The sequence below is a fragment of the Salmo salar genome, chromosome ssa22 (genome assembly GCF_905237065.1).
Source record: "Salmo salar chromosome ssa22, Ssal_v3.1, whole genome shotgun sequence".
Taxonomy (NCBI): domain Eukaryota; kingdom Metazoa; phylum Chordata; class Actinopteri; order Salmoniformes; family Salmonidae; genus Salmo; species Salmo salar.
The window spans coordinates 28,268,830-28,294,051 of NC_059463.1; the positions used below are offsets into that span (position 1 = coordinate 28,268,830).

The 25,222-nt window shown below is 42.3% G+C and overlaps 2 protein-coding genes across 2 annotated transcripts; both read left to right on the plus strand.

Annotated features, from left to right (window-relative positions):
- Nucleotides 1-1,543: 1,543 nt before the first annotated feature.
- On the plus strand, nucleotides 1,544-17,993 carry LOC106583080 (tripartite motif-containing protein 16-like protein). Its single transcript, XM_014166872.2, has 7 exons — nucleotides 1,544-2,122; nucleotides 2,322-2,417; nucleotides 3,516-3,752; nucleotides 16,289-16,448; nucleotides 16,537-16,587; nucleotides 16,736-16,789; nucleotides 16,980-17,993. Exons 1-7 carry the CDS (start codon nucleotides 1,586-1,588, stop codon nucleotides 17,528-17,530), a joined length of 1,686 nt encoding a protein of 561 aa, XP_014022347.1. The 5' UTR covers nucleotides 1,544-1,585; the 3' UTR covers nucleotides 17,531-17,993.
- Nucleotides 17,994-18,981: 988 nt separating this feature from the next.
- On the plus strand, nucleotides 18,982-24,830 carry LOC106583079 (potassium voltage-gated channel subfamily C member 1). Its single transcript, XM_014166870.2, has 3 exons — nucleotides 18,982-19,753; nucleotides 21,807-22,683; nucleotides 22,784-24,830. The coding sequence occupies exons 1-3, from the start codon at nucleotides 19,163-19,165 to the stop codon at nucleotides 22,786-22,788; spliced, it is 1,473 nt and encodes a 490-aa protein (XP_014022345.1). The 5' UTR covers nucleotides 18,982-19,162; the 3' UTR covers nucleotides 22,789-24,830.
- The last annotated feature ends 392 nt before the right edge of the window (nucleotides 24,831-25,222 follow it).

Genomic DNA, 25,222 nt, shown 5'->3' on the forward strand with positions numbered 1-25,222 from the left:
AACCAAGAAGACTCGAGGCTGTAATCGCTGCCAAAGGTGCTTCAACAAAGTACTGAGTAAAAGGTCTGAATACTTATGTAAATGTTATATTTCATTTTTTTTTTAATACATTTGCAAACATGTATAAATAACTGTTTTTGCTTTGTCATAATCGGGTATTGTGTGTAGATGAGGAAAAAAAAAACAATCAGTACATTTTAAAATAAGGCTGTAACGTAACAAGATTTGGAAAAAGTCAAGGGGTCTGAATACTTTCCCGAATGCACTGTACTTGCATACTCGTGTTTCTTTAACTCACATCGTAGTTATGTGTTTTTTTTAATATTGTTTTTATTATACTATCTATATTATTATCACTGCATTGTTGGGAAAGAGCTCTCAAGTAAAGAACAAGAAGGCCAAAATATACACATTTCACCTGACATGACCCTTACGCACATTACACATGGTGGGTGTGGAAACAATTCAATTAACTTTTGTGCATAATCTATCATAATTAATCAGAGGTACATATGGTCAGAAAGGATTATATACATACAAATGGGTTCAAGGTAAAATCTAGGCAACAGCAAAAAATATTAAGTTGGAAACTGTTGGAATAACCGCCCATATGAACATTACGCCCAGGATGCGGCCGTAAATATAATTCCAGTGGCCTATTTAAAAAACAACCTGTGTATCTCTAATAATTTGATATCAATGAGATCGGAACACGTAGTAGTTACATAATCTGATATATATGTACAAAATAACCAAGTGTGAGACCTGGAAGGCAAGACCATTAAAGTGACATTCATGTAAGAAATGGTCTGATATCAAACTCCCGGATCAGACCTTTTGGAGACATGGTGCACAAACGGTGAATCCAATACAATTCTCTTCTCAATAATAGATTATCAGTATCTTCCCCCTCCTATAAGTCTTAACATGTTCGATGCCAATGTATCTCAAAGAGCTAATGTTGTGACGAGCCTCTATGAAATGCGCAGCCACTGGGTTTATCTGGTCAATAGTCTTGATATTTCACCTGCGTTCTGCTATCCTTGTTTTCAGAGCTCGTTTCGTTGGTCCAACATAGCCTAGCATAGACCACAAATACACTTGATCTGATATATAAAAAAATGTGTGGAATACGTAATGATGCCCTTAATCTTAATGGCCTTTGCCATAATATGTTTATTGAACATTTGTTCGTAAACTTACACTGCGTACATCGGCCACCTCTGTAATTACCGTCTGGCACAATTTCATGGCACCGGTGGAAGATCAGACCTCACCACCATTTGACTGATGTTGGAGGCGCGTCTTAAGACCACCCGCAGTGTTTATTTAAATATTGTTTTTATTCTATTATCTATATTATTATTATTATCACTGCATTGTTGGGAAAGAGCTCTCAATGTCAGAACTATTTTATAGATGTTGTGTCCCCCGCATCTCTCTGATTCAACCACTTCCCCTCAGCTCTCACGAACATACCAAGAAACGACAAGGAGTGCCACCTCACTTTACAGAATCGAAACTCTTGTCTTTCTGGCGGAAATGAAACTTGTTCCAGTCAGTCGGTATCAGTTTGTTCTCAGATATGGCAGTGTCTGGTGTATCGGTCAGGATGGCCCACCTCAGCTGTCCACTCTGCCAGGAGATGCTCAGGAGTCCAGCTACTATTCCATGTGGGCACACTTTCTGCAGTCTCTGCATTCAGGACTTCTGGGACAATGAAGAAAAGCATGATCGTTTCTGCAGCTGCCCTGAATGCCAATATACCTTTCACCAGAGGCCTAACCTGATCAAGAACATTGCTCTGGCTGAAATGGTGGAAGCCATGGAGAAGTCCAGGTGGAGAAATAATGTGGGTTCCGTAGGTAAGCACAGACCTGCTGCAGCCTGCCATCAGGCAGGGCCATCGCCCAGTCAGACTCAGGAAAAGGCCAGACCCATGAAGAGTCCCCAAACCACTACAGTCTCAGAGGCACCGAAGAGCAGAGTATGTCCCACACATGGCAGACTGCTGGAGGTTTACTGCTGTGATGATGATCAATGCATCTGCCTTCTGTGCGCCCTGGTTGAGCACAAATCACACTCCACTTTGTTCGTGAATGAGGGATGGAGCAGGAAACAGGTACTGACCTATAAACTTAAATCTGTTGCTTCAAGTATCCCAAGGGTTATGTGTATATTGCACATTTGATCACTTATTGATTCAATTCAAATAAGTAAGTAAAGATTACTTAATTCCCTTGTGCATTCCAGGATTTATGAGATCATTATTGGTTTAACCTTTTAAATATTTAATCTGTAGATATATTTTCCCTCCACAGAAACAGCTCCAGGACCTTAAGAAGGAATCCAAGGAGAGGATCAAAAAGAGAGAAAAGGAGCAGAAGGACCTGACAGAGAGCATTCAGAGGATTAAGGTGGGTCTACAGTAGGTCAGAGAAGGACCTGACAGAGAGCATTCAGAGGATTAAGGTGGGTCTACAGTAGGTCAGAGAAGGACCTGACAGAGAGCATTCAGAGGATTAAGGTGGGTCTACAGTAGGTCAGAGAAGGACCTGACAGAGAGCATTCAGAGGATTAAGGTGGGTCTACAGTAGGTCAGAGAAGGACCTGACAGAGAGCATTCAGAGGATTAAGGTGGGTCTACAGTAGGTCAGAGAAGGACCTGACAGAGAGCATTCAGAGGATTAAGGTGGGTCTACAGTAGGTCAGAGAAGGACCTGACAGAGAGCATTCAGAGGATTAAGGTGGGTCTACAGTAGGTCAGAGAAAGACCTAATAGAGAGCATTCAGAGGATTAAGGTGGGTCTACAGTAGGTCAGAGAAGGACCTAATAGAGAGCATTCAGAGGATTAAGGTGGGTCTACAGTAGGTCAGAGAAGGACCTGACAGAGAGCATTCAGAGGATTAAGGTGGGTCTACAGTAGGTCAGAGAAGGACCTGACAGAGAGCATTCAGAGGATTAAGGTGGGTCTACAGTAGGTCAGAGAAGGACCTAATAGAGAGCATTCAGAGGATTAAGGTGGGTCTACAGTAGGTCAGAGAAGGACCTGACAGAGAGCATTCAGAGGATTAAGGTGGGTCTACAGTAGGTCAGAGAAGGACCTGACAGAGAGCATTCAGAGGATTAAGGTGGGTCTACAGTAGGTCAGAGAAAGACCTGACAGAGAGCATTCAGAGGATTAAGGTGGGTCTACAGTAGGTCAGAGAAAGACCTGACAGAGAGCATACAGAGGATTAAGGTGGGTCTACAGTAGGTCAGAGAAGGAAGTGAAAATAGTTATTTACCATGCTCTCAGGACTAAACCAACTAATGGCAATGTCTATGTCTCCTTCCTACCTTATGGGTGTATATTGTCCCAGCTGCCCAGGGGGCCCCCACTGACAGATTTTTTAACACAAATGTGTTAAAAACAACTTTATTTGGCCTATAGCTTTAAAAATGAAAAAGTCAAAGGGTCTGAAAAAAAATGAACATAAATTGCTTTGTCCGCCCCTAACTGTATGTGTAACAGGAAGGTAGTAGGGCTGCTGAAGAGCACTGCGAGGGCGTCCTCGCTGGGCTGATTGACTCCCTCCAGAGGCACTACTCCACCACAGTCAGAGAGCTCATCTGGGCCCAGGAGACAGCTGTAGTGGCTCAGGCTGAGAGCTCCCTGTGCAACCTGGAGACAGACATTGCTAACCTGAAGAAGAAAGACACTGAGCTGGAGGAGCTGTCACAGACAGATGATAATATCCACTTCCTCCAGGTATGGTTAGTTGCATCACAGGCTGTACCCACTGGACACACACTGGTTGAATCAATGTTTCCACTTCATTTCAATGAAATTACGTTAAACCAACGTGGAATTGACATTGAATTGATGTCACCACATCATTTCACCATGGACATTTGGGTGATATTTGGTTGAGACATTGATCAATGAGATTTCAACCTTTATTCACCCACTCAAAAAAGACAGCCAGAAGTTTGTTTATTTACCAATGTGTTATCACTATGCTTTCAACCATCTAAAAGCACAACCAAAATCCAATGGAAAAACAATTTCTGATTTATGGTTTAGTTGCCATCTAAATGTGTTATCACTGCGCTTTCAACCATTTAAAGCACAACAAAATTCAAATGGGATGCAATGTCAGATATTTAGTATTTATACAACAACTTAATGTGTCATCACTCTGCTTAATCAAATAACACAACCAAATTACCTGGATTGCAGTTGAGATTGCATTAAAAGTACATCGTTCAAGTGACCAATGGTGTTCGAGATTCTGCACAGATTATTCTAGCAATTGTGATTATTATAGTGATCTCCACAGACCTGCAACCTTTCCATGCCATCTTGAACATGCATGCTTTCTATGATTACATAAGAAGATATTGATAGTTACAGTATCCTAACCTCAAAATGTGGCCATGGATGTGTTACTCATTTTAAGGTTAAATAAATACTGTTACATTAGTTTGTAAGATAGCCTTAACATTAGGCTATTTACTGTATTAAAAAAGTCATTTTGAATTGTGTTTGGTTGACAACAACCAAATATCAACATTTATAGGATATGCTTGGACAGTTCCATCTGAGCCACTGGCTTAATTCTTACATTTTTTTATTTTATTTCACCTTTATTTAACCAAGTAGGCTAGTTGAGAACAAGTTCTCATTTACAACTGCGACTCGGACAAGATAAAGCAAAGCAGTGCGTCACAAACAATAACACAGAGTTACACATGGAATAAACAAACATAGAATCTATAATACAATCGAAAAAGTCTATATACAGTGTGTGCAAATGAGGTAGGATAAGGGAGGTAAGGCAATAAATAGGCCATAGTGTCAAAATAATTACAATATAGCAATTAAACACTGGAGTGATAGATTTGCAGAAGATGAATGTGCAAGTAGAGATACTGGGGTGCAAAGGAGCAAAATAAAGTAAATAAATAACAGTATGGGGATGAGGTAGTTGGGATGGGCTATTTACAGATGGACTATGTACAGGTGAAGTGATCTGTGAGCTTCTCTGACAGCTGGTGCTTAAAGTTAGTGAGGGAGATATGAGTCTCCAGCTTCAGTGATTTTTGCAGTTCGTTCCAATCATTGGCAGCAGAGAACTGGAAGGAAAGGCGGCCAAAGGAGGAATTGGCTTTGGGGGTGAGCAGTGAAATATACCTGCTGGAGCGCGTGCTACAGGTGGGTGCTGCTATGGTGACCAGTGAGCTGAGATAAGGCGGGGCGTTACCTAGCAAAGACTTATAGATGATCTGGAGCCAGTGGGTTTGACAACAAATATGAAGAAAGGGCCAGCCAACGAGAGCATACAGGTCACTGTGGTGGGTAGTATATGGGGCTTTGGTGAAAAAACAGATGGCACTGTGATAGACTGCATCAAATTTCCTGAGTAGTGTTGGAGGCTATTTTGTAAATGACATCGCCGAAGTCAAGGATCGGTAGGATAGTCAGTTTTACGAAGGTATGTTTGGCAGCATGAGTGAAGGATGCTTTGTTGCGAAATAGAAAGCCAATTATAGATTTAATTTTGAATTGGAGATGGTTAATGTGAGTATGGAAGGAGAGTTTACAGTCTAACCAGACACCTAGGTATTTGTAGTTGTCCAATATTCTAAGTCAGAACCGTCCAGAGTAGTGATGCTGGATGGGCGAGCAGGTGTGGGCAGCGATCGGTTGAAGAGCATGCATTTAGTTTTACTTGCATTTAAGAGCAATTGGAGGCCACGGAAGGAGAGTTGTATGGCATTGAAACTCGTCTGGAGGTTAATTAACACAGTGTCCAATGAAGGGCCAGAAATATACAGAATGGTGTCGTCTGCGTAGAGGTGGATCAGAGAATCACCAGCAGGAAGAGCGACATCATTGATGTATACAGAGAAGAGAGTCGGCCCAAGAATTGAACCCTGTGGCACCCCCATAGAGACTGCCAGAGTTCCGGACAACAGGCCCTCCGATTTGACACACTGAACTCTATCTGATAAGTAGTTGGTGAACCAGGCAAGGCAGTCATTTGAGAAACCAAGGCTGTTGAGTCTGCCGATAAGAATGTGGTGATTGACAGATTCGAAAGCCTTGGCCAGGTCTATGAATACAGCTGCACAGTATTGTATCTTATCGATGGCGGTTATAATATCATTTACGACCTTGAGCGTGGCTGAGGTTCACCCATGACCAGCTTGGAAACCAGATTGCATAGGGGAGAAGGTACGGTGGGATTCGAAATGGTCAGTGATCTGTTTGTTAACTTGGCTTTCGAAGACCTTAGAAAGGTAGGGTAGGATAGATATAGGTCTGTAGCAGTTTGGGTCTAGAGTGTCTCCCCCTTTGAAGAGGGGGATGACCACGGAAGCTTTCCAATCTTTGGGGATCTCAGATGATACGAAAGAGAGGTTGAACAGGCTAGTAATAGGGGTTTCAACAATTTTGGCGAATAATTTTAGAAAGAGAGGGTCCAGATTGTCTAGCCTGGTTGATTTGTAGGGGTCCAGATTTTGCAGTTCTTTCAGAACATCAGCTATCTGGATTTGGGTGAAGGAGAAATTGGGTAGGCTTGGGCAAGTTGATCCTATTCTTTACATTTTATTTTTGGTTTAGTTGGAGACGTGACTCCAACATATAATTTGTTAACTTGTCAACAAGTTAATTGGCTTTTTACTGTACTGCAAAAGTGATATTGAATTCGGTTGGTTGTCATCTCAACCAAATATCAACATTTGAAGGAGATGTATCTTCTGTGCCACTGATTTAGTCCGACTTTAATTCTAGTTTGTCTACAAATTAATAATGTATATTTTTATTTATTTTATTTAACCTTTATTTAACTAGGTAAATCAGTAAAGAACAAATTCTTATTTACAATGACAGCCTACCAAAAGGCAAAAAGCCTCCTGCGGGGACGGACGCTGGGGTAAAATAATAAAAAGTAGGACAAAACACACATAATGACAAGAGAGACACCATAACACTACATAAAGAGAGACATAAGACAACAACATAGCATGGCAGCAACACATGACAACACAGCACGGTAGCAACACAACATGGCAGCAGCACAACATGGTAGCAGCACAAAACATGGTACAAACATTATTGGGCACAGACAACAACACAAAGGGCAAGAAGGTAGAGACAACAATAAATCGTGCGAAGCAGCCACAACTGTCAGTATGAGTGTCCATGATTGATTCTTTAAAATTAAGAGATGGAGATAAAACTGTCCAGTTTGAGTGTTTTTTGCAGCTCGTTCAAGTCACTAGCTGCAGCGAACTTAAAAGAGGAGCGATGCAGGGATGTGTGTGCTTTGGGGACCTTTAACAGAATGTGACTTGCAGAACAGGTGTTGAATGTGGAGGAAGAGGGCTGCAGCAGGTATCTCAGATAAGGGGGAGTGAGGCCTAAGAGGGTTTTATAAATGAACATCAACCAGTGGGTCTTGCAACAGGTATACAGTGATGGCCAGATTACAGAGGAGTATAGAGTGCAGTGATGTGTACTATAAGGAGCATTAGTGGCAAATCTGGTGGCCGAATGGGAAAGAACATCTAGCCGCTCGAAAGCACCCTTATCTTCTAATCTATAAATTACGTCTCTAGCATGGGTAGGATGGTCATCTGAATCGGGGTAAGTTTGGCAGCTGGGGTGAAAGAAGAGTGATTACGATAGAGGAAACAGCTTTGATATGTGCTGAGAGAAGGACAGTGTACCGTCTATCCATACTCCCAAGTACTTATATGAGGTGACTAACTCAAACCCTCAGAGGTAGTAATCACACCGGTGGGGAGAGGGGCAATCTTCTTACCAAACCAGATTACCTTTGTTTTGGAGGTGTTCAGAACAAGGTTAAGGTCAGAGAAAGCTTGTTCGACACTAAGAAAGCTTTGTTGTAGAGCGTTTAACACAAAATCCGGGGAGGGGCCAGTTGAGTATAAGACTGTATCATCTGCATATAAATGGATGAGAGAGCTTCCTACTGCCTGAGCTATGTTGTTGATGCAAATTGAGAAGAGTGTGGGGCCGAGGATCAAGCCTTGCGGTACTCCATTGGTGACAGGCATTGGCTGAGACAGCAGATGTTCTGACTTTATACACTGCACTCTTTGAGAGAGGTAGTTAGCAAACCAGGCTAAAGACCCCTCAGAGACACCAATACTCATTAGCCAGCCCAGAATAATGGAATGGTCTACCATATCCAAAGCTTTGGCCAAGTCAATAAAAATAGCAGCACAACATTGCTTAGAATCAAGGGCAATGGTGACATAATTTAGGACCTTTAAGTTTGCAGTGACACATCCTTAACCTGAGCGGAAACCAGATTGCATACCAGAGAGTACACTATAGACATCAAGAAAGCCAGTCAGTTCATTATTGACAAGTTTTTCCAACACTTTTGATAAACAGGGCTAAATAGAAATAGGCCTATAACAGTTAGGATCAGCTTGATCTCCCCCTTTAAATAAAGGATGCACCGTGGCTGCCTTCCAAGCAAGGGGAACCTCCCCAGAGAGGAGAGACAGGTTAAAAGGTCAGAGATAGGCTTGGCGATGATAGGGGCTGCAACCTTAAAGAAGAAAGGATCTAAACCATCTGACCAAGATGTTTTTTGGGGTCAAGTTTAAGGAGCTCCTTTAGTACCTCAGACTCAGTGACCGCCTGCAGGGAGACACTTTGTAGCAGGGCAGGGGAAAAAGAGGGAGGAGCATCAGTGCTTGTCGCATTAGAAGGGGTGGGAGTTGAGGAAATGTTGGACGGGCAAGGAGGCATGGCTGAGTCAAATAGGAATCCTGACTTAATGAGGTGGTGATTAAAGAGCTCAGCCATGTGCTCCTTGTCAGTAACAACCACATCATCAACATTAAGGGACATGTGAGGAGTAAGGTTTATTCTCCAGGTCTTTAAACGTTTTCCAGAACTTCTTGGGGTTAGACCCACAGAGAGAGAACTGCTCCTTAAAGTAACTAATTTGGCCTTCCGGATAGCCTGAGTGCACTTATTTCTCATTTGCCTGAACGAGAGCCAGTCAGCCTGAGTATGTGTGTGCCGAGTGCGTGTGCCGATATGTTGGATTCACGTCTCCATCTCAACCAAGAATCAAAGTTAAAGAATAGAACTGAATCAAATAAGCTTTATTTACGATGCATTTAAAGTTTGATTAGATTAGATTTAGTCCTATTCTTTAAGTTACATTTTTGGTTGAGATTTGTGATTGAGATTTTGGTTGAGATTTTATTTGTAGATCAACTGGAATAAATGCCAGACTAAGTCAGTGGCACAGATGGATATCCAAGCAAAAGACACATCTCCTTCAAATGTTGATATTTGGTTGTGTTGACAATATCCAGTTTGTATACAAATTAATAATTGACTAAATCTAATCTAATCAAACTGTAAATGCACTTTAAATCATGTTTGATTTGATTTAGTCCTATTCTTTAACATAGATTTTTGGTTGAGATGGAGATGTCAATCCAACATATTAATGATTAACTTGAAGATTACATTTGAAATCAACCAAAGCTTGAAACCCTAGGCCTATATGTATTGTCTATTTTTAGTTGGACCCTGGGTTGAATTGAAACAATAGTTGTTGATGCTTTATAGGCCTAAATCAGTGGAAGCTGCTGAGGGGAGGACAGCTCATAATAATGGCTTGAACGGCGCCAATGGAATGGCATCAAACAAATAGAAACCATGTGTCTGATACCACTCCACTGATTCCGCTCCAGCCATTTACTCGAGCCTGTCCTCCCCAATTAAGTTGCCACCAACCTCCGGTGGCCTAAATAGCATCATTGAGGATATATGATTGATAAAGTATGGTTACTTTTCATTTGCTCTGTTGAACCTAGCCTTTGGAATGACTTCACTGGCAACAGTGAATATCTTTAGTTATAAACAGATCTCTCAATAATCATTGTTTTATTCACTGCTTTAGCACACTCTGCCAACCCGGATGTCCTAGCCGTGTCTGAATCTGAGCTTAGGAAGGCCATCAAAAACCCTGAAATTTCCATCCCTAACTATAACATTTTCCGACAAGATAGAACTGCTAATGGGGTGGAGTTGCAATCTACTGCAGAGACAGCCTGCAGAGTTCTGTCTATCCATGTCTGTGCCCAAACAGTTTGAGCTTCTACTTTTAAAAATCCACCTTTCCAGAAACAAGTCTCTCACCGTTGCCGCTTGCTATAGACCACCTTCTACCCCCAGCTGCGCCCTGGACACCATATGTGAATTGATTGCCCCCCCATCTACCTTCAGAGCTCGTGCTGTTAGGTGACCTAAACTGGGACATGCTTAACACCCCGGCCGTCCTACAATCTAAGCTTAATGCCCTCTATCTCACACAAATTATCAATGAATCTACCAGTTACAACCCCAAATCCGTAAACACAGGCACCCTCATAGATATCATCCTAACCAACCTGCCCTCCAAATACACCTCTGCTGTCTTCAACCAGGATCTCAGCGATCACTGCCTCATTGCTTGCGTCCGTAATGGGTCTGCGGTCAAACGACCACACCTCATCACTGTCAAACGCTCCCTAAAACACTTCAGCGAGCAGGCCTTTCTAATCAACCTGGCCCGGGAATCCTGGAAGGATATTGACCTCATTCCGTTAGTAGAAGATGCCTGGTTATTCTTTAAAAGTGCTTTCCTCACAATCTTACATAAGCATGCCCCATTCAAAAAATGTAGAACCAGGAACAGATATAGCCCGTGGTTCACTCCAGACCTGACTGCCCTTGACCAGCACAAAAACATCCTGTGGTGTACTGCATTAGCATCGAATAGCCCCCATGACATGCAACTTTTCAGGGAAGTTAGGAACCAATATACACAGGCAGTTAAGAAAGCAAAGGCTAGCTTTTTCAAACAGAAATGTGCATTCTGCAGCACAAACTCCAAAAAGTTCTGGGACACTGTAAAGTCCATGGAGAATAAGAGCACCTCCTCTCAGTTGCCACTGTCACCACCGATAAATCCACGATTATTGAGAATTTCAATTAGCATTTTTCTACGGCTGGCCATGCTTTACACCTGGCCACCCCTACACTGGTCAAGAGCACTGCACCCCCCACAGCAACTTGCCCAAGCCTCCCCCATTTCTCCTTCACCCAAATCCAGATAGCTGATGTTCTGAAAGAGCTGTAAAATCTGGACCCCTACAAATCAGCAGGGCTAGACAATCTGGACCCTCTCTTTCTAAAAAAAAGAGAGGGTCAACCCCTATTTCTAGCCTGTTCAACCTCTCTTTCGTATCGTCTGAGACTCCCAAAGATTGGAAAGCTGCCACGGTCATCCCCCTCTTCAAAGGGGGAGAGACTCTAGACCCAAACTGCTACAGACCTATATCTATCCTACCCTGCCTTTCTAAGGTCTTTGAAAGCCAAGTTAACAAACAGACCACTTCGAATCCCACCGTACCTTCTCCGCTATGCAATCTCGTTTCCAAGCTGGTCATGGGTGCACCTCAGCCATTCTCAAGGTCTTAAACGATATCATAACCTCCATTGATAAGAGACAATACTGTGCAGCTGTATTCATAGACCTGGCCAAGGCTTTTGACTCTGTCAATCACCACATTCTTATCGGCAGACTCAACAGCCTTGGTTTCTCAAATGACTGCCTCGTCTGGTTCACCAACTACTCAGACAGAGTTCAGTTCGTCAAATCGGAGGGCCTGTTGTCTGGCAGTCTCTATTGGGGTGCCACAGGGTTCAAATCTCGGGCCGACTCTCTTCTCTGTATACATCAATGATGTCGCTCTTGCTGCTGGTGCTTCTCTGATCCACCTTTACGCAGACGATACCATTTTGTATACTTCTGGCCCTTCTTTGGACACTGTGTTAACTAACCTTCAGACGAGCTTCAATGCCATACAACTCTCCTTCGTGGCCTCCAATTGCTCTTAAATGCAAGTAAACCTAAATGCATGCTCTTCAACCGATCGCTACCAGCACCTGCCCGCCCATCCAGCATCACTACTCTGGACGGTTCTGACTTAGAATATGTGGATATCTGCAAATACCTAGCTGTCTGGTTAGACTGTACACTCTCCTTCCAGACTTACATTAAGCATCTCCAATCCAAAATTAAATCTAGAATCGACTTCCTATTTCGCAACAAAGCATCCTTCACTCATGCTGCCAAACAGACCCTCGTAAAACTGACTATCCTACCAATCCTTGACTTCGGCGATGTCATTTACAAAATAGCCTCCAACACTCTACTCAGCAAATTGGATGCAGTCTATCACAGTCTAACCCGTTTTGTTACCAAAGCCCCATATACTACTCACCAAAGCCCCATATACTACCCACCACAGTGACCTGTAGGCTCTCGTTGGCTGGCCCTCGCTTCATATTCGTTGCCAAACCCACTGGCTCCAGGTCATCTATAAGTCTTTGCTATGTAAAGCCCCACCTTATCTCAGCTCACTGGTCACCATAGCAGCACCCACCTGTAGCACGCGCTCCAGCAGGTATATTTCACTGGTCACCCCCAAAGCCAATTCCTCATTTGGCCGCCTTTCCTTCCAGTTCTCTGCTGTCAATGACTGGAACGAATTGCAAAAATCACTGAAGCTGGAGACTCCTATCTCCCTCACTAACTTTAAGCACCAGCTGTCAGAGCAGCTCACAGATCACTGCACCTGTACATAGCCCATCTTGTAAATAGCCCATCCAACTACCTCATCCCCATACTGTTATTTAAAATTTTTTCTCCTTTGTACCTCAGTATCTTTACTTGCACATTCATCTTCTGCACATCTATCACTCCAGTGTTTAATTGCTATATTGTAATCATTTTGCCACTATGGCCTATTTATTTGCATACCTCCCTTATCTTACTTCATTTGCACACACTGTATATAGACTTTCTTTCTATTGTGTTATTGACTGTATGTTTGTTTATTCCATGTGTAACTCTGTGTTGTTGTTTGTGTTGCACTGTATTTCTTTATCTTGGCCAGGTCGCAGTTGTAAATGAGAACTTGTTCTCAACTAGCCTACTTGGTTAAATAACGGTGAAATAATTTTTTTTTAACTTTCTTTTGATAGCACATTGGTAGTAGTCAGTGACACAGCTAAGCAGGGCTGTGCTTGTTTAAAACCCTGAATGGGAGACCAAATTAATAGCTATAAATACAATGCATTCAGAAAGTATTCAGACCCCTTGATTAGATTAAAACCTTATTTTAAAATTGACTAAATGTTTTATTTATTTCACCTTTATTTAACCAGGTAGGCCAGTTGAGAACAAGAACAAGTTCTCAACCCCCAAATAGTTTTTTCCCTCATCAATCTACAGACAATAATCCATAATGACAATGCAAAACAGGTTTTTAAAGTAATAAAACTGAAATATAACATTTTCAGTATGCAGACACTTTACTCAGTACTTTGTTGAAGCACCTTTGGCAGCAATTACAGCCTTGAGTCTTCTTGGTTATGACGCTACAAGCTTGGCACATCTGTATTTGGGGAGTTTATCCCATCCTTCTCTGTAGATCCTCTCAAGCTCTGTCAGGTTGGATGGGAGCATCGCTGCACAGCTATTTTCAGGTCTCGCCAGAGATGTTTGATCGGGTTCAAGTCCGGGCTCTGGCTGGGCCACTCAAGAACATTCAGAGACTTGTCCTGAAACCACTCATGTGTTGTCTTGGCTGTGGGCTTAGGGTCATTGTCCTGTTGGAAGGTGAACCTTCATTCCAGTCTGAGGTCCTGAGCGCTCTGGAGCAGGTTTTCATCAAGGATATCGCTGTACTTTGCTCTGTCCATCTTTCCCTCAATCCTGACTAGTCTCCCAGTCCCTGCCACTTAAAAACATCCCCACAGCATGATGCTGCCACCACCATGCTTCACCATAGGGATGGTGCCAGGCAGGGGCGGACTGAAACAATAATTCAGGCCGGGAATTTGACTCCATCCCAGGCCACCCTGTTCACGCAAACCACCAGACTGCTAATTCTGTAGGCTCACCCTATTTGTTGATGTAACGGGTACCAAACTAGTTATATATTTGGCCACTATGTTCATCTGGGAATAAAGTTATCCACATTACAAAATACAAACATTTGGGACTGACCAACAAGTAGCCTATCTGAACACTGAGTTTTCAAGGTATGCTATGGCTAAGGGTGCACCCTCAAAAAGTCACTAGGAATACACCAATCATAACATATACAAATGTACAAGATATGTCCCCCGATTACAGTCCTACTGATAATCTCGTAAATAAAGCACATATTAATCTAAAATCATAGCCCATAGCCCTCTTAAGTTGTCCCTGAAGGTTCCTGCTCTGAGTCTGACTCTGAACTGACCACCATCTCCTGTTCTGCAGGAGCACCTGAAGCTCTATTGCTGCTGCTGCTTCCTTCTCCACCTTTACAAAGAAAATACTCTATTATCATATTCACTATCAGTAGGATATCAGGAGGCTACATTAATACAGCTCTGGTCTCTTAATTTGGAGTGGGCTCTTCATTTTTCCCAGAGCTGTATATTATTGTAGTAACTTGTAATGCTGGTATTAATGGCGCTAATGATCTTTGTCATTGCCTGTGCTGTGTCACACAGGCTACTGTGTTACGTTCATGGATGTATTATAGTTATGTTACTGTAGCCTGTTTCACTGTACAGTGTATATGTGCACTTTCCCTAGCTTTTGTGGTATGAGTCATGACCGAATGCTGGCAAGTCCATAGTCTAGGTTTACTATTTTTTACTAGTTGAAACATATTGCCTTCAATGTCATATTATGATCACTATGTTGCACTCATTGCTATGATATAACTCCTCCACGAAGACGTGCAAACTGTTTAGCCTACCGGCCGTTGTGTCACTATTATTAGCTAGGCTACTTAGCTAGCCGTGCTGGGTGACGTGTGTGTGTGTCAGTGTGTGTGTTTTAGCTAGTGTTTTTGACTGACCTGGTCCCTTACCCCTGAACATGTCGCTTATTTTGCAGCATTTAGCTGCATCTGTGGCAAGGGCCTTTCTCTTTTTTATTCTCTCCCGCTCTGCTCCACCTTTCCTTTTCTGACCGTCCATTTTGCCGTGTGACTTGTCTAAAATGTTATCGGTAGAGAAGCAGGTAGACGGTTGCTTTGTGCGTCGCGGAGAGACCTGATGTCATTTTTGTTACGGGGACACTGCAGCGAGAGTGTGAGAGTCGCGCCTGATACGTGGATTCTCCGTCAACTCATTCCTGCTTGCTATATTATCGCTGGTCAAGTTGACTATTCACGGCAGGCCAAAACGACCCTCGGGCCACCGGGAAATGTCTCGCTGCTCCCGACGGCCAGTCCGCCATTGGTGCCAGGTTTCCTCCAGATGTGACGCTTGGCATTCAGGCCAAAGAGGTCAATCTTGGTTTCATCAGACCAGAGAATCATGTTTCTCATGGTCTGAGAGTCCTTTAGGTGCCTTTTGGCAATCTCCAAGCGGGCTGTCATGTGCCTTTTACTGAGGAGTGGCTTCTGTCTGGCCACTCTACCATAAAGGCCTGATTGGTGGAGTGCTGCAGAGATGGTTGTCCTACTGGAAGGTTCTCCCATCTCCATAGAGGGACTCTGGAGCTCTGTCAGAGTGACCATCAGGTTCTTGGTCACCTCCCTGACCAAGGCCCTTCTCCCCCGATTGCTCAGTTTTGCAAATCGGCCAGCTCTAGGAAGAGTCTTGGTGGTTCCAAACTCGAGTCTCATAGCAAAGTGTCTGAATACCTATGTAAACAAGGTATTTCTGATTTATTTGTAATACATTTGCTACATTTTCTAAAAACCTGTTTTCGCTTTGTCAATATGGGATATTGTGTGTACATGAGGATGTTTAAAATAATCAATTTTAAAATAAGGCTGTAACGTAACAAAATGTGGAAAAGGGGAAGGGGTCTGAATACTTTCCATTAGGATGTGCTGCCCAGCCTATATTTTTTTTCTGAATGTGGATATAACATTGAAGATCTGACTTTGTTTCAAGGTACAAATTCAACATATCCTATACAAGGTTTGTCTATGTTGAAAATTGCTTAAAAACATTTAAAATGTAATGTATTTTCCACATACATTCCATGTCACAATAAGTTGACAAATTACATTGAAATTACGTTGATTCAACCAGTTTGTGCCCAGTGGGTAGTAGATAGATGTTGGGTCTGGTTCTGAAGGTTTGCAACTGTGTGCATGATGATATGGTGAATTGTCCCGATTAATAACAATAACTCTTTCAGTTTCATGTCTCTCTATCTCCCTCTCTCATTACCAAAGAGTTGGCCCTCTCTTTCTACCCTCTCAGAGCCCCAAAACTTGTCCAGTGTCTCGACGGATCCACACCTTCCCTTTGAGGCCATAAGAACTGCCATCTCAGAGTTTGGGGATCGGCTGGAGGCATTCTGTGAGGAAGAAATCAATACAGTGTCTCAAACTGGTCAGTTGAAGAGAGGAATGCAGCAGACAGACAGACAGAGACAAATATACAATACATTTGTAAAGGATTTTATGATCTGTCTCAACAGTGGCTGGTAATGGAGGTTCCCAATATCCAGTCAAACCTGAGCAGCTTCCAGGTGACTGTTATCCTGAGTGTTTTAGAAAATCAGCCACAGTTTACTTGACCTTAAGTAATGAGAGTTAGTAATTAACTACAACCTTAACCACCAACTGAGCTTGATCAATGACATATTACGTCTGTTCTGCCTTTCTCCTGACCCACAGTTATCAGCGCTGCACAGACCCTAGAGCCTACGACCAGACCTGAGTTTCTACAGTGTGAGTCCTAAGTCTTTTAGTCACACACAGACATGCAACACATCTAAAATCCCCTCAACCTGTACAACAGCAACTGTAAAGAAACATAATAATAAAGAGATTTTTGTTTTAAATGGGTCTGAACCAGCCTCATGAGAATGCTGTTCGAACATGATCATGAACATCATTTTACGATCCTCTGACCCTTCAGATGCCTGTGAGCTCACTCTGGACCCCAACACTGCCCACAAGGACCTCTCCATCTCAATGGAGGACAGAATGGTGAGGTGGGACCCTAAAAAGCAGAAGGTCCCAGTCCAACCTCACCCTGAGAGGTTTACAAACCGTCACCAGGTGATGTGCAGGGAGGGGCTTGAGTCTGAGCGCTGCTACTGGGAGGTGGAGATGATGGGGAACAAGGCTGAGATTGCCCTGGCCTACTTGGGCATAAACAGAAAATCACGCTCTAAGACATCCGCTTTTGGGGGCAGTGACCAATCCTGGAGCCTCGACTGTTCAAAAGGCTATTCTGTGTCCCACAACAGTAAAAGTATTCTACTCAGTGCAACCCCCAGCCAGCACAAAATAGGGGTTTACCTGAAATTCAAGGAGGGGACCATAGCATTTTATGAAGTCTCAGATAGGATGAAGTTTCTCTACAGAACCCAGAAATGCACATTCACTGAACCCCTCTACCCAGGGTTCTGGCTTGGGGACGAGAGTCCCATCACACTATGTAATCTGAGGCATAAGAGATTCTAACCATGAGATAGACAACAAAACACCCAGGAAGAGTAGGCTGTGGGTAGAAGTTTAAAATAAAGCTATGCATTCAGAAGATTCATGGATGAAAATTCAAAACTGTTTTTGTTTTGTCATTATGGGGTATTGTGTGTAGATTGATGTGGGAAAAAAACGATTTCATCCATTTTAGAATAAGGCTGTAATGTAACAAAACGTGGAAATAGTGAAGGGGTCTGAATACATTCCGAATGCACTGTACATCCCAGAGAACATTTGAAGTGTTTTAGATTGCTGTTAGGTTTTGGGGAATCTTATTGTCTAAATAGCTTGTAACCTCTAAATGGTTTCATGGTTACCGTCTTTACATTTGTAATATCGACTTATTTGTAATATCTACGAAAAAACAACAACATTTAAATAAACATTTTTATAAATATACATGTAAAAGCAAGCGAATAAAGAGCAAAAGTGTTGGTTATTATACAGCTTTTATGTCATTCTTTCTCTGACTATTTCTGTTGGAAACACTAGAGGGCAGTGTTATGTCTCTTATACAGCAGGATGACACGAGAGGAGGTCATTAGCCCAATAGATACTGCTTTACTAGTCAATGTTGAGGTTCAAAGAATGTGAAGAGTTTGTTAACCATTTGCACTTCAATTAATGACTTATTAGTTATTCCTTATAGTAAAGGTGACAGTGACAGCAGCTGTTCACTGGTGGAGAAACTGTCTTAAAACTGTCTTACATATTGTGAGGTTGTTCTTTTCCAGAGATTTATGTTTGGATGTTTTACCTATTTTGAAATCTATTGATATATACTTTAAGATGTAAAGAAATGAAGCCGTACCCCTAACCAGCCCGGTCTTATAGACTAGACATAACATACTAAATGTAAATCCGATGCACTCAAGTTAGTATGATATGTTACGTTTGGTATGGAGGCATAAGACAAATGGTTACTTAAGGCAAAAACAAAAGTAGGGTGGGTGGTCAGGGTGGGGGTATAACACAAACGTCTAGCAACTCAAAGGTTGTGAGTTCGAATCTCATCACGGATCTCTTCTCCTAAACTTAACCCTAACCGCCTAGCTAACGTTAGCCAGCTAGTTAACTTTAGCCACCTAGTTGGAATTCGCAACATATCATATGTTTTGCAAATTTGGGAACATATTGTACATTTTGAAAATTCGTAACATATTGTACGTTTTACTAATTCGTAACATAATACACCTTTTTAGTTCGTAATATATCATATGAAATGGGTGTTGGACATCCACAAATGAACACATACCATATGAAATGTAACATGTCATAGTAAATGGAGTATCTCGGAGTTACTTAATGAATAATACGAAATCCATGGAGACTAGGTTTCCCTAACTGACAGGAGTGGACAAAAACTTTGGAATGCAGAAAGGGGGCTGGCTACTACACTGTAGTAGGCTCTGAAGCAATAAATAGAAGGAAAGATCATGATTTCTTCCCAAACTTAACTACCAAAGGAGAGAGATGACAGTCTGCCGTAATGCTGTTTTTCTTTACCCCTGGGCCTGAGAAACCTTTTAAATCTCTTGAAATATGTTGGCGCAGACGAGGACCGTAGGCTAAACAACATTCCTGGACGTGCAATTCTCTCCCCTCCAGGTCATGATCAGCTCAATGTATGTGTCCTCTCAGGGCCATACTTCAGCCCATGGCCATGACAGGACCTCGTCGAAAACATATCTAAGGGAAGACTTGGACAAACAAGGGGATGTCACAAAAAAGGTTGTGATCAACGTTGGTGGCATGCGCCATGAAACTTACATGGGCACTCTCAAGAGCTTGCCTGGTACCCGTTTGGCTAAACTGATGGATCATGACCCCAGTGGTGACCCTGAATTCTTCTTCGACAGACATCCAGGTGTTTTTTCCAATGTTCTGAATTATTACAGAACCGGTAAGCTTCACTGTCCAAAAGATGTCTGCGGTCCCCTTTTTGAAGAGGAGTTGGCTTTTTGGGGGGTTGACAAGGTGGACGTGGAACCTTGTTGCTGGATAACATTCTGCCAACATAGGGATGCCGAAGAGGCCCTTGCAGCGTTCGGGCCATCTGACTCGAATGAGCACCACAATGAAGAGTTTCCAGAGTCATTCGATGTTGAGGACAACCCAGCTAATTCTCAGAGCTGCTTCAAAAGGTGGAAACCAAAAATATGGGCTTTATTTGATGACCCTTTCTCGTCTAAGGCTGCCAAGGTTTGTATTCTTTATACTCTCCCAATTTAAAAAAAAGGTAGTTTTGATAGGGACTGAATCAGGCTAGTCAGTGTGAGGCTGGGTAATTCCCTCTGGGCATTCCTACCAAGCTGTGAAGAAGGTGGTGTGGTAGCAGGCAGGCTCTGTGTACTGCAGTTATAAACCATATGGCTTTTCCCTAAACCAAACAGCTCTAATGACTGACTGCGCTGAGCAGGCAGCAGGCATAGAAACGGATCACAGCAGTGAAACAGAGTCACTCATTTTTAAGAAAAAGAAACACTTGCAATGGCTTGGAGAAGCACATAGAAGCCGCTCTGAAAGCCTGAAGCACGTCTGATGTATCACACCCCTTTAAAGGCCGTGGCTGTGAATACTGAGTTTGTGCCCCTGCTCTGCCCCTCTGGAAACCTCTTCTCAAACCTATGGATCCAGATCACGTTCTGCGCATGTGTTATTTTACGTACACATTTTTTTCTTTGTTGGTGTAGTCTATATCACTACCTCATATTCTGAGCAGCTGAAATAAAACCCTGCGGTGATTAGAACGAACATTCAAGGCCTTTATGAAGGCTACAAACTTCTCTGTCTGTTGTAATGGATATTGCAGTTGCACAAGAAGGACACAGTCCATACATGTTGCATTGGAGTAAAAACAATCTGTGTTTTGTGAGAGGATGTAGGCTAATCTTCGTAGCTGCTGCCACTTCGTTGCCACTAGCCAGAGTTGCTGAAATAGAACACTACTACTTTGACTGCCTGTCTGCTTCCTGTTTAGCCAATATTTACAATTATGATTAAAAAAATAACATTCAATTGCTAATTAGACTGTATGTCTGTCTCTTGCTTGTGTTTGATATGCTGCCTAAATAGCTGCATGTAACTCCCCACTTGAGTTTTGCCTTGGGAAAAAAAATATCTGCAAGTTTGTATGAACATGTTGATCATATTTTGTGTACAACATGTAAATAGCTGCATGTAGCCTAATTCACCTCCGGAAAAAATAACATGAAATCGTGCATATGCTTAATAGCCTACTGAGGCATGGAATCCAATAAATAGTTGGAACATGTCAACCACGCCCTTTGTGTTCAACATAAGATTTGTGGACTACACCTGGGGTGTAATCATTTGCCAAACGAGAGTTGTTATTGGACAAATTCAGGGAGGTCCCGCCCCGTTTCGTTTGCATCCGTTTAAGAAAAGTTTTGCAACAGAATCAGCGTAATGAATACACCCCAGGCAAAGGTGTTCAAGGAGGGGGAAGTGGCAGTAGAGCACTGAGCAGCAGCTACTCGACACACATTTTTTTTTGCACATACGCGGAAATTTCCATATCTTTAAAACCACAAATAAAAATTGAAAACAAAAAAGAATAAGATATAAATAAAAGTAATCACAGACACAATAAGGGCAAAAAAACTACTATAAAAGGTAGTCGTATAAACCAAATTTAAAAAATAAGTAAAGGCAAGGCTAAAAAGGTGTGTGCATAAATAAATAAAAAATCCACAGTTTTTACTACACTCAGATTCTCTTGTAGGCTGTTCCATAGGCTAGGACTGTAATAATTAAAGGAGCTTCACCAAAATGTAAGCTTCAGGGTGAATCTCAATTCTATTTTCTTCTTACATATGTTTTTCTTTCCTTCTTAAAACATTGAAGATTAGAGTGCAGGAACTTTAGATCTTCTGCTCCAATGTGCTTTGAGAAGGAGATGGGGAGAGAAGATGTGAGGAATTAGAAAATGCAATTGAGATTCACCCTCAGAGTCCCTTAAATGGTTCAGTCATGTAACTCTCATTGAGTCATGTCACTCAAATGGAAGGTACTGTGGCTCCATATGAAACAGCAACCATGGGATTGAGTCCGTTCAGGAGACAACACACAAGCCTAATCTCACCAACCAATAGCCTTTTTGATACAATGGTACCGTATGTCCAACACGTCAATCAAACCTAGAAGACAAATAAATCAGTGTGTTGTTTGTGTCTTTAATCATTATGAGATGATCCACTCAGAGTCATATGATGCCCCTTCTTGTCATTTGCAGGTCATTGCGTTTGTTTCCCTCTTCTTCATCCTCCTTTCCATCACAGCTTTCTGTCTGGAGACACATGAGAGCTTCCACAAGTTAGAGAAACGCACAGAGCTGGTCATAGATGGGAACCACACCGAAGAGGTGACGTACTATGAGATAGTGACCGAACCTACTCTGACTGTGGTGGAGGGCGTCTGTGTGGTGTGGTTCATATTTGAGTTCCTGGTCCGTTTCACCTGCTGCTCCAACATACTGGTGTTTGTGAAGAACATACTAAACATCATTGACTTTGTGGCCATCCTGCCCTTCTTCCTGGATGTGGGGCTGAGTGGGAAAGCCCTGGGTTTCCTGCGTGTGCTGAACTTTGTGAGGATCCTGAGGATCTTTAAGCTGATGCGCCACATGGTGGGAGTGCGTGTGTTAGTCTACACACTAAAGGCCAGCGTTCAAGAGTTCTGCCTCCTTGCTGTCTTCTTTGGAATTGGAATGCTAATTTTCAGCACCCTGGAATTCTACGCAGAGCGAGTACATGGTGACCCTGAAGACCCAACTTCGACTGCGCACACCAATTTTAAGAACATCCCCATAGGCTTCTGGTGGGCGGTGGTTACCATGACAACGCTGGGCTATGGGGACATGTACCCGGAGACCTGTTCCGGCATGGTAATTGGAGCCCTGTGTGCTCTGGCAGGTATTCTGACCATAGCCATGCCTGTCCCAGTCATAGTCAATAACTTCCGCCTGTACTACTCCCTGGCCATGGCCCAACAAAAGCTCCCAAAGAAGAAGAAGAGGCAACACCTGCCCCTGTCTGGAGCGCTTAGCCAGCCATCCCCAAGAGAGGAGCAGTTAGAATTATGCCTGTTATCAGGGGAGCGGTGTTGTTCAGGTATTTTATAATATTTGTATATTCATATTTGATTATATTAATATCCCTATTTTTGTTGCACCGAAAACAAGATCAACTTTTCTCTCTCTTTCCCTCTAAGAGTGAATCCCGGCGGTAGTCTGGCTATGAGACCCTGGAGGTAAAGACTGGATCCTGATTGTACCATTACACCGGATTGGGGCATTATAGATATGTTATACCATGAATAACATTATAACATTTTACATTTGAATATATTTTTAGCCCTCAACTAGAAAAAACTGGCATGTTAGTTCTGTGTTTGCAGTTAAGGGCAAGGCATGCTGCTTTGTTTTGAGCCAGCTGCAGCTTTGCTAGGGATTTCTTTGCTGCACTTGACCATATTACCGGACAGTAATCAAGATGGAACAAGATCAGAGCCTGAACAACTAGTACAATTGATTTTAGTGTTAAAAAAACGTTTTATACCAGACATAACCCTCCCCATCTTCACAACAACTTTGTCAATATGATTTGACCATGATAATTGACCATTGAATGTTACCTAGGAGTTCAGCTTCCTCAACTTGCTCAATGGTCACACCCTTTATGCACAACTCCATTTGAGGTTTAGGTCTTAGAGATTGTTTTGAACCAAATACAATGCTTTTGCTGACATGTAGAGTGTGTAATCATATTCAAGTTTCAGTCAAGTAATTTACACTGAACAAAAATATAAACACAACATATGAAGTGTTGGTCCCATGTTTCATGAGCTGAAATGAAAGAGCCCAGACATTTTCCATGAGCACAAAAAGCTTCTTTCTCTCAAATTTTGTAAGCAAATTTGTTTACAGTACATCCGTGTTAGTGAGCATTTTTCCTTTGCCAAGATAATACATCCACCTGACAGGTGTGGCATATCAAGAAGCTTATTAAACAGCATGATCATTACACAGGTGCACCTGTGTTGGGGACAATAATTGGCCACTGTAAAATGTGCAGGATAGTCCACCAGACGTAGTTTTAGAGAATTTGGCAGTATGTCCAACCGGCCTCACAACCGCAGACCACGTGTAACTACGCCTGCCCAGACCACATGTTTTCTTCACCTGCGCGATCATCTGAGACCAGCCATCCGGACAGCTGATTAAACTGAGGAGTATTGTGGTCTGTAATAAAGCCCTTTTGTTGGGGAAAAACATTCTGTTTGGCTGGGCCAGGCTCTCCACTGGGTGCATTGGCACCCAAGTGGGTGGGCCTATGCTCTCCCAGGCCCACCAATGGCTGCGCACCTGCCCAGTTATGTGAAATCCATAGATTAGGGCCTAATGAATTTATTTCAACTGACTGATTTCCTTATATGAACTCTAACTCAGTAAAATCTTTGAAAGTGTTGCATGTTACGTTTATATTTTTTTATAACCACGCCTGCCCAGGACCTCAACATTGGCTTCTTCACCTGTGGGATCGTCTGAGACCAGCCACCCAGACAGCTGATGAAACTGAGGAGTATTTCTGTCTGCAATAAAGCCCATTTGTGGGGGAAAAAATATTCTGATTGGCTGGACCTGGTTGCCAAATGGGTGGGCCTATGCCCTCCCAGGCCCACCCATGGCTTTGCCCCTGCCCAGTCATGTGAAATCCATAGATTAGGGCCTAATTTATTTATTCCAAATGACTGATTTACTGTAACAGTAAAATACTTGAAATTGTTGCATGTTGCGTTCATATTTTGGTTTAGTATAGCTATACTAATTCATTTTACATTAATTGAGCATTGATTTAGACATGTACTTTTCTATATGTGAAACAATGACTTGAAACAATGCTATTTTTGTAATTTGATCAATACTTGCCTGGTTAATTCTTATTCATGATTTGTTTAGGTGAGAGTGTGAAATCACATTGATATTTAAAACAAAAGGATGATTTATCAGGAGAAATTTAAACACAGATGAAATGCATTATCTTTGATATAAAAACATAAAAACCTCTAACAATACTAACACTACAAATTAAAACATTGCAATTATAGTTACTGTATATTCTATAGTTTCTAAGTTTCTGTTAAGTCATTTTCTCATTATGTGTCACAGTTGGGTGAGAGCATAATATCACCACAATATCTGTCTGTAATAATCATCCGCAACAGAGTAAAAACAGGTCTAATAAAAATGTCTACTGCCTGTGTTCTGATGGGTTAAGCCTGTGTTCACAGCTATGTCCTCTTGTTGAAGGGTTGTACATTGGCTTCTGAGAAGCCCTTCAGCTGTTCTCTGCCAAAACATCCATTATGAGGGAGGACAGCACCATTTCCTCTGCCAGAATAACAACAGCTGTGTACAGATATGTGTCATCTGTTGGCCTCCAAGGGATTGCTTCACAAAAATGTACAAAGGGCGTATTCACATTGCATTGAAATGTGAATGAATTATTATCCTTGTGAACCATGACAATACTTTCCTCTGTGTACAGTATATATTACTTATTGAGAGTGAGGACATGTGTGATTGTGTTCTGCTGGGAACATGGTTATGTCCCAATATAGGATATGTTGAGTGCCAAATTGTTAAGTTTG

What these genes read in the sequence shown, in the direction of transcription:
- LOC106583079 (XM_014166870.2), top strand. Translation starts at nt 19,163, where the DNA reads ATGATCAGCTCAATGTATGTGTCCTCTCAGGGCCATACTTCAGCCCAT. An exon ending in TCTCGTCTAAGGCTGCCAAG is followed by an intron (nt 19,754 to 21,806) that starts GTTTGTATTCTT and finishes TGTCATTTGCAG; the next exon opens with GTCATTGCGTTTGTTTCCCT.
- LOC106583080 (XM_014166872.2), top strand. Translation starts at nt 1,586, where the DNA reads ATGGCAGTGTCTGGTGTATCGGTCAGGATGGCCCACCTCAGCTGTCCA. An exon ending in AGGGATGGAGCAGGAAACAG is followed by an intron (nt 2,123 to 2,321) that starts GTACTGACCTAT and finishes TTCCCTCCACAG; the next exon opens with AAACAGCTCCAGGACCTTAA. An exon ending in CAGACCTGAGTTTCTACAGT is followed by an intron (nt 16,790 to 16,979) that starts GTGAGTCCTAAG and finishes CTGACCCTTCAG; the next exon opens with ATGCCTGTGAGCTCACTCTG.